At 35.6% G+C, this 15906-nt stretch overlaps 1 protein-coding gene across 3 annotated transcripts in view; it reads left to right on the top strand.

The window, feature by feature from the left end:
• Nucleotides 1-15906, top strand: part of DDHD1 (DDHD domain containing 1) — a 95631-nt gene that overhangs the window by 62133 nt on the left and 17592 nt on the right. For all 3 annotated transcript variants that reach the window (XM_080807333.1, XM_080807332.1, XM_080807331.1), the window contains 3 exons: nt 3877-3983; nt 12269-12531; nt 14137-14212. In XM_080807333.1, the coding sequence (XP_080663459.1) occupies nt 3877-3983; nt 12269-12531; nt 14137-14212 (446 nt within the window). The remainder of the gene's footprint in view (nt 1-3876; nt 3984-12268; nt 12532-14136; nt 14213-15906) is intronic.

Below are 15906 nucleotides of genomic sequence, written 5' to 3'. Positions count from 1 at the left end.
ACACTTCTGATAACAAAGGTTTTGGAAGTTTTTTCCCATACCAACCATTTCTCCAGTTCTGGGTGTCCTGCAATTTAACTCAGTTCTGCCACAAACTCCACAGAGAGAGAGTGCAGTCAGATTCAGGACTCAGACCCACAAGACTGCCCCCTGCTTCAGATGCCTTCACACATTCCAGATTGTCACTTGTACTTCTGACTGACTGGCTATAAGTTGGGGGAGGGAGATCCCGTTCATCCTAAGGTTCAGTAATTGACCAGATTAACAAAGTAACCCACAAAACTCAGGGAAGCATTTACTAGTTTAAAGTTCACTAGTTTAAAACACATTTACTGATTTAAAAGGGTGTTACAAAGGATACAATGAAAAGCCAGATAAAGAGCTAAGTAGGGCAAGGTATGGGGAAGGGGTTTAAGGGAGTGTTTAAATTTAAAAGACATTTTTTGGGGTGATGGAACAGTTCTGTCTCCTGATTATCCTGGCAGTTATGCAAAAGCATATATGCTTTAAAACTCGAGTGAATTTTACTGTTTGTAAATTCAGAAATATTGATAAAGGGTATTTACCCATCATTGTCCTCATTAGTATTCAAGGGATAAATTCATTTCCTTTAAATTAGGAACAAACTAAGGATGTCTACTCTTAAAACATATACACAGTTTGAAATCTTAACCACTATAGTGAGATAAGGAAAAGAAATAGTTTTAAGGGATGGGAAAGATATGTTTTCATTTGCAGGTCCTATGGTTATCTATGCAGTATATACAAGAAAAAAATCTAAGGAAAAATTAATAGAAATGATAAGATAGTTTACAACATTGTGAAATAAAATATCTATATGCAAAAATAACTACATTTCTGTATGCCAGCACAAACTACTCGGAATAGCATAAAAATACAAGGTTCCTAGAAATCTAATAAAGTATGTGTATTTATATTAAAATTTTTAAAAAAGATATTCAATACAACTTCTAAATACATAGAAAGATCATTTTTGTAAATTGGATGGTTCAATATCTAGAGATATTAATTCTCCCAAACTGATCTGTAGATTCCATGCAATTCCAATCAAAATCCCAGTAGAGTTTCATAAAACTTAACAAGCTGATCCCAGAATTATTATAGAAAGATCAGAGGCCCAAAAATAGCCAAGATACAGAACAAGAGGGTGGAGAGGGTGTCACATCCTTGTAGATAACTGGACTATTTTTTAGTTTTTATATTTAAGACAATTTAGATTGGCATGAGGATAGGCAAACAGAGCTGTGCACCAGGGTAGAGACCCCTCAAACAGATCTGTGCTTAGTTTGGAAACCTGATGTATGACAGAGCTGACATTACAGTCTGAGGTGAAAGGATGGCCTGTCCCGTAAATGGTGCTTGATAACCACTTATTATAGGGGGAAGGGAGTGAAAATGATTCATACATCACATTCCAGAAGATCAAATGTTATAAGCCAGAACTTTAAAACATATTGGAAAAAAAAATATGGCACAAAAACACAACTATAAAGTAACATTGGTAAATCTAATGAGATTCAAATTAAGAACTTCTTTTACTCAGTAAACAACATAAAAAGTGAAAGACAAGCCACAAACAGAGAAGATGTTGCAACAGAACAACAGATATAACCACCAAAGCTTTAATATCCAGAATAAAGAATGAGAAACTTAGAGATAGATAGGCAGACACGTACATACACATAAATGTATACGTGTGTGTGTGTGTGTGTGTGTGTGTGTGTGTTTTAAGATTTTATTTATTTATTTGACAGACAGAGATCACAAGTAGACAGAGAGGCAGGCAGAAAGAGAGGAAGGGAAGCAGGCTCCCCGCCGAGCAAAGAGCCCCATGTGGGGCTTGATCCCAGGACCCTGGGATCATAGCCCGAGCTGAAGGCAGAGGCTCAACCCACTGAGCCACCCAGGCACCCCAATATATGTGTGTGTGTTTTGTAATATACATTTTTAATTATATATTCTCATATAAAATGTACATCTCTCCTAGTAATCAAGGAGATGCGAGTTAAAAACACAATGAAATATCTTTCAGCCTTCAGGCAAAAATTTAAGAAAGTGACAATACCAAATATTGGTGAGGATGTATAGCATTGACAGTTCTTATTGACTACTGGTGGGAGTGTGAATTGGTACAATCGCTTTGGAAGATGGTTTGTTATATTTTTACAAAGTTGAGTGTGCACGTGCCCTATGACACAGCAGTTTCATTCCTAGATGTATATACCCTAGAGAAACTCCTATACATGTGTACCAGGAGACATGTGCAATAGTTATTAGCATAGTTTATATTAGCAAAAAACTAAAAACAACCCAACTTTTTTTCAAAGGAAATGGGTACATTGTTAGACATGTGTGAAATACTATACAGCTGTGAAAATTAGTGGATTACAACTATATGGGTTAACATCAATGAATCTCAGAGGCACACTGTCTGGGGTGAAATAGTTCAATTTACATAGTGTTCAGAAACAGACAAAATGAAATAAAATATTTAGGCTCTGTCACATAGAAAATGCTATAGAATTGGCTAAAGTTATTAATATTAATGAACCTGTAATAGATTTATAAACCTGTAAAGCAAGAGTGTAGCTCCAGCTTCTTATTGGTGGTTACTTAGGGAGAGGCGTGTGATCGTTTAGGGGAATATACTGTGAGTTTCAGAGATACTGGCAATATTCTTACGCTAGGTGGCAGAAACATGTTTTCCCATAATAAATTATTCTTTCAGATGCACGTATATATTAAATTTATTTATATGTATGTGTATTTCACAGTAAAAACTTTTTTTTGAAAATGCATTAAAATGCATTGAAACTCTTCATATCAGTATGGTATTCACGTCTTTCACTTTTACAATTTAAAAATGGGTTGTGCTACCCATATCCTTTCCATCTTTGAGAGGACTTCTAGCTTTTGCTTGAATCATTGTCATTATTAGATTGTCATTATTCCAGTCATTATTAGATTGTATTAAAGTAGGGAATAAAAAAAAACAAACCAATACAGTGAAAAACTGGAAGATAAAAGAAGCTGCACTAGACTAAAAATACAATCCTTCCTCCTGCCTAAATTGTGCTTTCATTTTATGATGTTCATCCAAGTATAGGGCTTCTTTGTATTTCTGTGGGAAATGCAAAGTTTCCTCTATCTCAGATCATTTCATTAGGCATTTTGGAGAACAAGCTTCCCAAGATAGAATTTCAACGGGTTAGCTCTAATTCATGAATACTAAGTTGTTTGCAGTGCAGTGTACGTGACTTTCTTTTTTCAAAAGCAAATTATACCAACTTGACCTTGTTTACTGAAGAGGACCTTTGCTGATTTGCCTTTGTGTGTATTTATAATTTTGCAGCTTTTGCCCGTAGGATCTTGTGTTCACTAAAGAGAGGTGTATGTAAAGCATAGGGAAGCTTTTTAATTTGTTGCTGGTTTGCTACCAGTGGCGGTGGGCATTCCACATGGGTATTGCCAGGCTTAAGGTACAGAGTCCAAAGAAGAGAAAGGAAACAGAAAAAGAGGTACAGGGGGAGTGAGGTTGTGTCCCTTAACACTTATTCCAAGAACAGAGATGGCCTGCTTTTGCTCTGGCTACCCCTAAATGTCATGCAAAAGCCAGTACATAAGAAAAATTAGTAAATCTTTATAGATTTGATAATGGCTTTCATCCTTAATGTTCCTTTTCTTCCTGTGTCCCCTTTAGTCTTCTGCTGTTTTTGTTTTTGTTTTTGTTTTTGTTTTTTTCAGCATTTTGCAAGAAGGGAAGGTTCACTAGAGCCAAAGCCACTCTTGAATTTTTAAACATGAGCTTAAACAAAGATCTTCTGTAAGTTTAATTTTCTTTTTTTAAATTTGTAGACACTGTCGATTCCATTACTCCTGACAAAGTACGAGGTTTAAGGGATATGCTGAACAGTAGTGCAATGGACATAATGTATTATACTAGCCCACTTTATAGAGATGAAGTAAGTATCATGATTATCTTGTTGCTATTGGGTATTTTTTAGAGTGATATGTGTCCTGAATTTTAAATTTTTATGCACTTTTTTTATATAAGCAAATGAGAATTTACAGGAATCCGTTAACTTTTAAATAGCGTGTATGTAATTGTAAATTTGATTATCTCCAAACTACACATTGGTAAACCCTTAATAAAATGGATAATCTTGGAAGTCGGAGATTAGTTAGAAAACAGCTCTTTGGGGGTGTCTGGGTGGCTCAGTAGTTGAAGCGTCTGCCTTCGGCTCAGATCATGATCCCAGCATGCTGGGATCGAACCCCACATTGGGCTCCCTGCTCCACGGGGAGCCTGCTTCTCCCTCTCCCTCTGCTGCTCCCCCTGCTTGTGCTTTCTCTTTCTGTCAAATAAATAAATAAAATCTTTTAAAAAAGGAAAAGAAAACAGCTCTTTGAAAAATACCAGCTTTCGTAAATCTTATTATGACTGTAATTATTGTCCTCATGAAAAAGTTTTAGACACTTAAGAAATTTCCTTCAAGTTTTTTGTTTGTAATAGACTTGCTTTTATTGTGTCATTTCTGTAGTAAATTTGTTCTTAAATAGTAATGTTGCTGATGCATCACAAAAATAACCCTGGGGTAAGGGTAAAAATTTATTCAGAGGGATAAGGGACTCTCCACTGAATACATATTGTCACTTTATTGGTAAGAGAAAAAGAATTCTGTTTCATAGGAATAACCTTGTTAATTACCTAGCATGTGTTAGCTTGCCTAATGCTCATAAAAACCCTATGAAGTAGGTATAATTAGTATTCTCATTCAAAAGATGAAGAAACTGGTGAGGGAGTAGTTATCAGTAGAGCTGCTCTGCGCTTCTCCATGCCATTTCATTTCTGATTTTGTTCATTCAGAGTCATCCCTGACTTCACTCACGATATCCCTTGTATATCTACAAAAATATGTTAGGTTAAGTGCCACAGAACTGCCTTCTCTTTGGGCTGCCATCCCCTCAGGATTTTTCACCATTCCTCTTTCTATATCTCCTCATTGTTATGTCCCATTTTGGGGCAAAGTCTGCCTTGATCTGCTTGATAACAGTAAAAGAAAGTATAATAAACAGTAAAAAGAAACTATACTGGACCTCATTCTAACCCAACAAGGAAAGCCTGGTTCATGAAGTAAAATACTGATAATTTACATGTTCGTATCCATTGTTGGATATGTTCATACCCATTGTTGGCCCTTAGGGTTAGCAAATTGAACTATAGTATTTCAGGTGAAACCAGTAAGGGGAAAAAAAAAGAGAATGGCTGAGAGCATATAACATATACACACACACACTCATAAAGCATAAGTATACCTTATACACACACACAGGTATATGGTTGGTAGGTTTCCTAAGAAGGTATCCTGAATGTTTAAGGGTAAAATGTTCTGAGACCTGTCCCCCAAAACTAATATTAAGAGCTTTTTAAAAAAAGTTTTAAGTTGACATTAATAACAGGAAAAACTAGAAAGAGAAGAGTATCAGACTCAAAGCTCTGACCATTGGCTAGTGATGACTGAGAAATAGTCACTTTCTATTTTACTCTTTTATCTCCAAAAATAATTATCTTCCAAATGGAATTGAATAAAACAGATATTCAGTAGAAAAAAGAAACTGATAGCTAAGATAAATGAAACAGAGAACACCCAGGGTGATTTGTTTGTTTGTTTGTTTTAAGATTTTATTCATTTATATGAGAGAGCAAGCCCACATGTACAGTGGTTAGGACACAAAGGGAGAGGGAGGAGCAGGCTCCCCAGCTCCCCACTGAGCAGGGAGCCTAATGCAGCCATCCCAGGACCCTGAGATCATGACCTGGGCTGAAGTCAGACACTTAACCGACTAAACCACCCAGGTGCCCCAAGAACACCAAGTGTTTTAAATTAGTTTGTCTTTTAATCCAGTTGAGCTTTGTGGAAAAGCACCAGAGAACTTGTGGCTGAGATCTGTCATCAGTCTTGAGCAACATTTCCCGGACATCCTTAACTAGAACAATTACTTGGAGTACTCATTAAAAATACAGGCCAAAAAAAACAGTCTCAAGGGGGTTATTGGAATTAAAGGTCTCATAAATATGAATTCATGATTTTGAAAATATGTGTGTATAGATAGCTATATATTAAATGTATATGTGTATATATGCATGCATATATTTCCCACCCGTGTGCATTAAAAGGGCCAAGAAGCGAGGATACCCCAATCTAATGAGCACACCTAGCACCCGGATCTTTGTCTCCTGTACTACTATTACCTTCTAAGAAGAACTAGGTTTCCTTGGGAAAATGGCTGATTCCAGGCCTGGAGTAGGATAGATACAGATCGAAGCTGGAACCATCTTGTCATGACAGAAAGTAGGAACATGCTTGGAAGAATGATGGGGCGGGTCACAAGGACATAGGAGTCAAATTAAAGAAGCAGATCCCACTGGCCAAATCTGGAACAATTTGAGCACCAAAATAATCAAGTAATTATTATTACTTATAAGGAATTAGTAGTAGTTGTTTTAATATAGAATTATTAAAAGGATAATATAATAAGGAGTTATAAAATCACTGAAAAACTCTAATTTGAATCAATTACAAATAGATAAACAAATGGGGGAGAAAGCTACTGTGCCCACCATAAATGCAATGGGGTTTCTGAAAAATGTGGGAGGAATGCTAGAGGAAAATCCTCATTTTGCATCTGTCGTGGTAAGATAAGGTAAAGAGGCTTGGGCAAGATTCGTCAATAGATGCTTCATTTAGGGCCTTATTTTGATGAGGAACAAGATATTTGCATAGTCTTAAAGTATATCCTCACTGCATATTATTTAAAGAACAGGCATAGAGTGGAGAAATTAGGCAACACCTTTACTGGGTGTTAAGAGGGACACTCAGAGGACACAACATCATTTATGCAGTACTCCAGTCATTAGGAAACATCAAGCAAACATAGAATGAGGAAGTTCAAATAAAGTAAGAATGGGACTGTGTTCTTTTAAAATGTAAATGTTGTGAAAGATGAAGAATGGCTGTGGAGAATGTGCCTGATTAAAGGCTAAAGAGATACAATAGCTCCATACAGCTCATCCTAGACCATAACTTGTCCTGCATGGGGGGAAGTGCTACCAAGGATATTAAATCATCTGACAAAATGTGCATGGTAGATCAGATTAAATGAAATGTTATGTCAAAGTAAATTTATGAAGTTGATTACTACACTATTAGTATGAAAGAGAATATTCCTAGTCTTAGGAAGTATATACTGGAGTATTTAGGGGATAAAGTTCGATGATGTATGTAATATATCCTCAAATGGTTCACAAAAAAATGTTCATGGGTGGTGTGTGTGCTACAGAAACAGAAGGAATGATAAACAGGATAAAATGCTAACAATGGATAAACCTTTGATAAAGGATATGTGGATGATCTTTGAGGAGTTGTGTTTTTTTGTTTGGTTTTCGGTTTTGGGATTTTTTTTTTGCAACATTTTATTAATTAGAAATTATTTCCAGGTAAAAGGTTAAGAAAAGGAATGGAAAAAATGGTTTCCAAGGTCTCCTCCCTGGAGATTCTGATTTAGTGGGTCTGAGGTAGAACCTGTGAATTTGTGTTTTTTTAACAGTTCCTCAGGTGATACCCTCAGGGAAATTTGGGAAACATTGCTTAAAGTATTGTGAAGAACAAAAGAAAACTTAGTGAGAAGCAAGCACAAATTGTTCTTAATGTTAAGAAAGGAAACTGATTCTTCAAATCAAGCCCATTTAGCACAGGGTTGATGTTAGCTAGTATTCTAGATTAAATTACTATTTTTTTTCTTTTTTTCTTTTTTTTTTAAAGATTTTATTTATTTGACAGAGATCACAAGTAGGCAGAGAGGCAGGCAGAGAGAGAGAGGAAGGGAAGCAGGCTCCCCGCTGAGCAGAGAGCGCGATGCGGGGCTCGATCCCAGGACCCTGGGATCATGACCTGAGCCGAAGGCAGAGGCTTTAACCCACTGAGCCACCCAGGCGCCCCTACTATTTTTTTTTTCTTTTTAAAGACTTTATTTATTCGACAGAGAGCACAAGCAAAGGGAGAGGGAGAAGTAGGCTCTCCACTGAGCAGAGAGCCTGATCTGGGGCTGGATCCCAGGACCCTGAGATCATGACCTGAGCCAAAGGCAGATGCCCAACCATCTGAGCCACCAAGGCGCCCCTAGATTAAATTATTTTTAAACTGTATATGTTTCCTTAAGGAAGTAGTGATAAATAACAGGAATCAGGAGTTCTTTAGAGAATTATATCATGCCGGGTGAATGGACCGTATTTAGTTTACTCAATAGGCATATGAAAGAGTCTTTTTTTCCGTCCTCTCAGTTAAAATAGATGCCGTTCAAAACCTGCCACTTAACTAGCTGTGTGACCTTAGACCAAATTTCTCACTTTCTCAGCTTCCTTGCTTATAAAATGAACACAACATACCTACTGATAAAGTTGTCATGAGGATTAAAGATGTAATGTATATAAAGTTCCCAGTACAATTCCTCATCCTTAGATTCTCCGGTTGTGATTAATTATCTGTCTTTATGTATTTCAAGGGCTCCCATTTAAGAAAAAAAAGGAATAGACTTAATCTGTTAACTCTAGAAAGTGAATAAGGATCAGTGATAGAAAATATGGAAAGGAACATGTTTGTTTACTAATGAAGAACTTTGTAAGTAACTAAAGCAGCCTTAAAAAAAAAAAATAGAAATGTCTCAAGGGAAAAAAATTGTAAATGTGTTTTAACTAAACTTATTTGTAGTGATCATTTCACAATTTATACATATATCAAATCATTATGTTGTGCACCTTAAACTTATACAATGTTATGTGCCAATTATATCATAATAAACTGGAAAAAATTTGCAAAAACTGGAAGTGTCCACCTTAGAGTGGAGATACTCACTGGAGTGGATGCTGAGCAACTTACCAGGATGCCACTGAAGAGACTCCTGCTTTCACAGCAGTTTAATTAGATCATCTCTTAGTTCCCCTTTCACTGGAGATTGAAATGCTCATGGGAGGACCCTAATTAGTGATTGTGCCAATAATCATTAAAAAGCCATAGTTAAGGGAAAACTTTTAGTGTTTCTCGGGTCATACTTTCCAAAGACCAATTTAAAAAAAGGAAACTAATCCAGACTACAGAGACCTCATCAGAGAGTCTTCGCCCTGACTTTAACCCTAAATAAAGTAACATGAAAAATCCAGAGAAAGCTATATATCTTATACATCTGAACTCTCTTTTCAATGACTTTTAAAAATAAAGAATTTTAAAGAGAATGGTCATGGCCATCTCTTGTTATTTTTATTTGAAAATCATTCAACTGCTGCATATGACTAAAACTGTGTAAATTACTTTTTCTCATTAAAATTTTCTAAAGCAGAGAGAAGGACAAAGGACTAATTATATTCTTTAGCCATACTTAGTCAGTTTGGATTCTCTCTTGAAACTGCTGACTTTTTCCTTTTCAGTTGATTTTCTTCATAAATTTTAACTTTTAAGCAGCTATGAAAATTAAAAACTCTTAAGCTTTTGAAAACCCATCAGTTACCTACCATGTAAGAGGTTGATTAGATAATATTGTAGAATTAATAAATTAATATCACAGGGTATATCATTAATCTTGGTTCATATATCTCAAATGAATATACTTGGTCACAAAGGGATCATAGCTGGAAGAATATAATGGGAATATGTATATATGTATATAATTGGATCAATGAAGAGGAGAGAAAACCCTAAATAGTGTTGACTTTATGGACACAAAATAGGGGTAGAGTTCTCCTTTTGCTGCTGACTGGATGGTTTATCCATCCTAAGGTTGTATACAACTGTTTAAACTTGGCTTTCAAAATCATAATGTTTTGGAACACAAACATTCCTGTATATGTAAGCTATAGGCAAAGATTAAAAATGCTACCATATCTAGATATGTTCTAATAAGGAAACATGAAGACCACTTCTATTCAAGTATACAATTATTAAAATAAATGAAAGCATCAGCTCTTCGGAAACTCTGCATTCTGTGTATTCATTCCATGGTGAAATATTTTAACATCAAATAGACTTTCTATTTATCCTTGTTTTGTTATTTATCCTTGTTTTGTTATCCATATATGATTACTGAAGTATTGGGTGTAGTGAGAAATGCTTTAAAAATTTTTTATATGATATAGATTAATTACTGGTAGAGATGCTGGTAGATCTTTCCCCTTTTTTTAATTTTTAAATTTTGATGGGGAGGGTGATATTTTAAAACAAAAGATTGGATACCTTTTGCCAGAGTACTTAAGTACTTATCTCTTAGTGTGTCTAGATTTACATGGTGTGTCTTAAAATCAAGGACTTCAAAAGTAAAGCTGTTAACAAATGTTGCTTTGAAGGAATTTATCTTGACTATATGTTAGCTTTTTCTGGACTTCGTTTCATGTAGATTATAAATCAAGAAAATTACAAATTTTAAGAGTTTCCTGATATCTTCTCAAAGCTAAGTCCAAAGCACTACACTATAGCTCCCTTTGAACGGAGCCCTATAATATTCATATGACGGTGCATACTCTTTAAACTATATTGGCCGGAATTATCTACAACCCATGTCCTAGAAGGTTTTTATATGCATTTGCCACTAAGGCAGTATAGTAGTTCCTAAAATGTGGTACACAGAACTGCTGAATCAGTCAGTCTGGATTGGAGCCTAGCAATCTGTCCTTCATAAGCCCTCCATGTGATTCTGATGCACTTTGAAAGTTGGAGTTGGCTTTTCCCAAGAAAAAAATTGACATGTCCAATTAAAGTAAAACATTTCCACTTCTCCCTAGAAAAAAGGCTGCTTATCACCCTTCCACATGCTAGCAGCTCTTCCTATCCTCCTCTTCCTTCATTGGATGAATATATGTCATCAGACCCAACACGTGCTTTCAGTAGCTTTTTTTTTTTTTTAAAGATTTTATTTATTTGATAGAGATCACAAGTAGGCAGAGAGGCAGGCAGAGAGAGAGAGAGAGGAGGAAGCAGGCTCCCTGCAGAGCAGAGAGCCTGATGCGGGACTCGATCCCAGGACCCTGAGATCATGACCTGAGCTGAAGGCAGAGGCTTAACCCACTGAGCCACCCAGGCGCCCCTTCAGTAGCTTTAAGGAGACCTCCGTATTGCATTGTAGAGTCAGTGATGCCAGCAATCACAAGAGAGCACCTTGCCTTCATTCATGTCACTGCTAATCCTGCCAAGCATGGATGCTCAAATGATTTTCAGCTAATGTCAGAGGTAGAAAATGTTCAGTAAAATCTAGTGGAGCCTAGTTAACTCTTGAGATAGAATAACAAGACCAAAAATAGAAGTAACACATAAGTTATATTTTTGTATGTAGGCATATTAAGAAGTATTGAAATGAGGAATTCAGTTAATATCAAGCAGGAAATTTATACTGAAATAGTAGTAAGCAATGATAAGAGGAGGCAAGGACTGCCTTAAAACTCAGGTCAGGGCCCGGTATGGGTTGGGTAACAAACATTTTTCTGACTTTATGGAATATTTCAGTTAATATTTGTTAAAGCTAAATTTCAAAGGAAGCAATTTTACAAAGAAAAATGACTAAGATACTTCCCACCTTACGCCTCAAAAAGCCCTGCTTAGCAGCCACAAAAAATAACTTTTTACTCATATCCATACTGCCAACTTAATAGGAATGTTGGAATATCAAGTAGATCAACATTAGCTTTTTTTCAATCATACAGTGGCCTTTACATTACTCTTATCTAAATGCATAATGAAATAGTATGTATGTTGGCACATCTATTGGCATAAACTCAGAAAAATTCTTTATCTAAAATTCACTATAGCTTAAAACTACAAAGTATAAAAATTTAGAGTAGCATATGAATAGGTTGCAATGAAGAAAATATTTGAAGGGTCTCTTTGGAAAACATACGGGAATCTGCGTGGAACTTTTTGTTTTTAATCTGTGAAACTGCTGGTTCATATAGTTGGTATAAGGACTGTGAAAAGTTCCAGGTGGGTATATCTGTCTTTATTCTTTAGTGATGAGATGGATTACGCATTATGCATACTTTTCTTCATTTTCTGCAAGGTTTTGAAGCACCTGAATTAATTTTAATGACCTAGACATATTTGGCTAGTAATGTCTGTTTTTCTTTCGTAATATATTTGAGTTTAGAGATAAAGTCTACAGCAAAGTCAGTGACTACTCTAATATGATAATGTTTTCTTATTTCAAACAGCTAGTTAAAGGCCTTCAGCAAGAGCTGAATCGATTATATTCCCTTTTCTGTTCTCGGAATCCAGACTTTGAAGAAAAAGGGGGTAAAGTCTCGATAGTGTCACATTCTTTGGGATGTGTAATCACTTATGACATAATGACTGGCTGGAATCCGGTTCGGCTCTATGAACAGTTGCTGCAGAAGGAAGAAGAGTTGCCAGATGAACGGTGGATGAGCTACGAAGAGCGACATCTGCTGGATGAACTCTATATAACAAAACGACGGTAAAATACCTAGTCTCTGCAAAGCATTTTAAGTCTTTGGGAAATTACTGAACATCTTATGAGAGCACTGTAAGATTTTCATGATAAAGAAAAATGTATTATTCGGAGTGCGAAGATTATTAGAGAACACGCCTGACCAGCTAGAGACTGTTTCGTTAATTTTCATGTTAATTCATGTGTGTTCCAGTAGCACGAAATAAGTTGTTTGGTCACCATCTACTTTTTCCTTCCATCTCTTCTTCACAGTTTATTAGGAGTGAAATCTAAAACTTATTCCAAGCTGAGTCACCACACAGAATCCTTATCGAAAGTGTTTACCAGTTTATAATCCTTTATAGTTCTTACAGATCTTAGAGATGGACCTTTGTCTTATGATTCTGAAAATAATTTTAAAACCTTTTTTTTCCTTGACAAATAACTTTTTTCACAGATTTACAGTTATTTGATCACTTGTGGCCTTCCTGATACTAATAATTCTTTAACACATTCCTATCTTCCTCTATAGTTACATGCTCTGTTCTTCTTTGTCCTCTTAATGCATCTCATCAATTCTAGTGGAACAGTGAAAAGCCACTGATTTTGATAATTAGCATCATATAAAAACAAACAATTTAGTTGACTAAAACTTTTATTCCAGAGGCCTTGGATTTGTTTTAGTCTTATAGAAGTTGTCTAAGGATTTCATTTAGAATATTATTAAATACCATAGGCTAGATACATAAATTTTGTAGTGTCAAAATAATTGATAGTTTTGAAAGAAAATATAAGCAAGCCCAGAGCAGCATTTGAGATTTTAAAAAAAAAAAAAAATTCGTTAAAAAAAAAAAAGTGAACTGCACCTTTAAAAAAAATATTTAGGGGGCGCCTGGGTGGCTCAGCGGGTTAAAGCCTCTGCCTTTGGCTCAGGTCATGATCTCAGAGTCCTGGGAACCAACCCCACCCCGCCCCCCCAATCCGGCTCTCTGCTCTGCAGGGAGCCTGCTTCCTCCTCTCTCTCTCTGCCTGCCTCTCTGCCTACTTGTGATCTCTCTCTGTCTGTCAAATAAATAAATAAATAAAATATTTTTTAAAAAATTTAGTTCTGTTCTTTATTAAATGTAAGTAGATATAGAATGTTATAGGAAAAATTAAAATAACCCAAATGTTCATCAGCAGAGGATTAATAAACTGTGGTTGATTTGTATGAAGGACAATTACACAGCTTTTACAAAGATTGAAGTAGATCAGGAGGCAATGACATGAAAAGACCGCCAAGATTCATTATTAAATGTAGAAAAAAAGACATAGAACAGTGTATATGATATGAGCATTCAGTGTGGGTTTTTTTTAAAGATGTATATATGCTTGTATTTGCCTCACGTTTTTCTGAAGGATCTTCCCAAAAAGTTACCAACAGCAGCTATTATGAAGAGTAGGGCTACTTTTACTAATCATTTTATAACCATTTATAGACTACAGCAAGTGCATTTATTAAATATTGTCAGTAGGGATTAATTTGAGGAACTGGATAATGGGCCATCATTTTCTTGAGTGAACTAGTGAGCATCTAATGTTTATGAAATGATAAGTATAAATATGCATTCATAATCTCATACTGCTTTCTAGGCTGAGAGAAATAGAAGAACGGCTACATGGATTGAAGGCGTCATCCATGACACAAACACCTGCCTTAAAATTTAAGGTGAGGAAAGAGAGATGAGATTTTCATTATTTGTCTCAGTTTCTTTTCAAACATCGTTTGAAGCATGATATTAGCATTCAAGTGAGATCTGAATTTTTCTTTCAAATGAGTGTATATTGAGCACATACTGTGTGTTGGACATTGCTAATTTGGAGGTTCTACAAGAAAAAGAATGGACAAGATGGTTCCCAGCCCTCAGGATCTGTAACACAGTGTTATTGGTACTATTAGCAATGTGTAGAACGATACATACACGAGAGAGGGGTTTTAATTTTGCCTGGAAAGGTTTGCAGAGGAATGACATTTGTACTTGATCTCAGTAAATTGGATCTTGCTGAGTGGAGGAAAGGAGAATTGCTATTCTGTGTAAAAGAAACGGCATAACAAAGGTGTGGCGGAGTCTGACTTCATAGTACCTCATGAAACATGAGATAATCTCAAATAGTGAAAAGAGAAAGAGATTTGGGAAATATTTAGTATTTAGAATTAATAAGCCTTAGTAACCAGCTAGTTGTGACTGATAAGAAAAATAAGCAGAAGTATAATCAGTGGTGATTTTAGGGCTGGAGAACTGGCATTTCATTCGATGAGCAGTGTATGACAAAAACACAAGATGGGGGTGTATGTGGTTAGTTTGGGGCAGGCAAAACAGTTTAGCTAGAATGCATAGGATCGGGCAGTGGGCTGTGGGATACAGGAAAAGCTAGAAATGAAGAACTTATATTTCATTGAACAATAGGAAACTTTTCAGGGTTCTTGAGCTTCAGAATGGAGCTGTTGAAAGCAGTGGTTTAGAAGAATAAAGAATGACAGAGATGTGGACATTGACCTGACTGTTGGAAAGGACACAGTCTATAACTGAATGACAGAGAACTTGTTTGCAATGTTAAATGGAGCATGGCATAACTTCCCTAATATTCATTTGCTTTTGAATATTTACCCAGGGATAGTGTATTATATTGAAATCTCTTTATTACAGGAACTTAGTATCCAGGTTAAGTGAAATGATGTAGACATTTTTTTTAAAGCAGTAAGAGTTTTCTTACTGAGCATGTCTCTATGATTTACAATGTTTTCTTTTTACACTTAACACATTTAAAAGCCACATGGTAAAATTATATTTAAAAACCGGATGAGCATGGTCTTTGGACTCATCACCTGGAATTTGAGTTCCATCTCTACCACCATTATTATATATGATCAATGTGTTAAGTATGTAGAATTGATCTAATAGAAAAAGTTAACTCTCATATTTCAAGTCCTGGGTTTTTTACTGGAGAGTTGAGTATGATCCACCAAGTATATCATGGTTCTCAAAATTTAATACCATATTATTAGAACTTATACACTGTGTATTCTTCTAAAACATAGTCATGTCATCTAATAATATGGATTTTTAATTGTTATTTGATTACTCATAGAGAAAAAATACAGAAATCTGAAATTTAAAAAGGAATATCTGATGAACTGGCAAATATTTAGGACTCCAGAGATCTAAGAGGAACAGAATAGATGGATTTACTTTCAGAATACAGGTGTTAAAATTGTTGTAGGTGACCACTGAACTTAAAGACAAACAAACCTGAAAAATACTCGTCTGGAGAGTGGGAAACTTTGTTTCTGATCATGAAGCTTTGCTGCTAACTGGTTATGTAATGTCAGCCAAATCATTTAAAATCTCAAATTCATCTGTT

Source organism: Martes martes (genome assembly GCF_963455335.1).
Source record: "Martes martes genome assembly, chromosome: 7".
Classification (NCBI taxonomy): Eukaryota; Metazoa; Chordata; class Mammalia; order Carnivora; family Mustelidae; genus Martes; species Martes martes.
The sequence above is the reverse complement of the archived record's forward strand: the minus strand, read 5'-3'. Positions and strand labels throughout refer to the sequence as shown.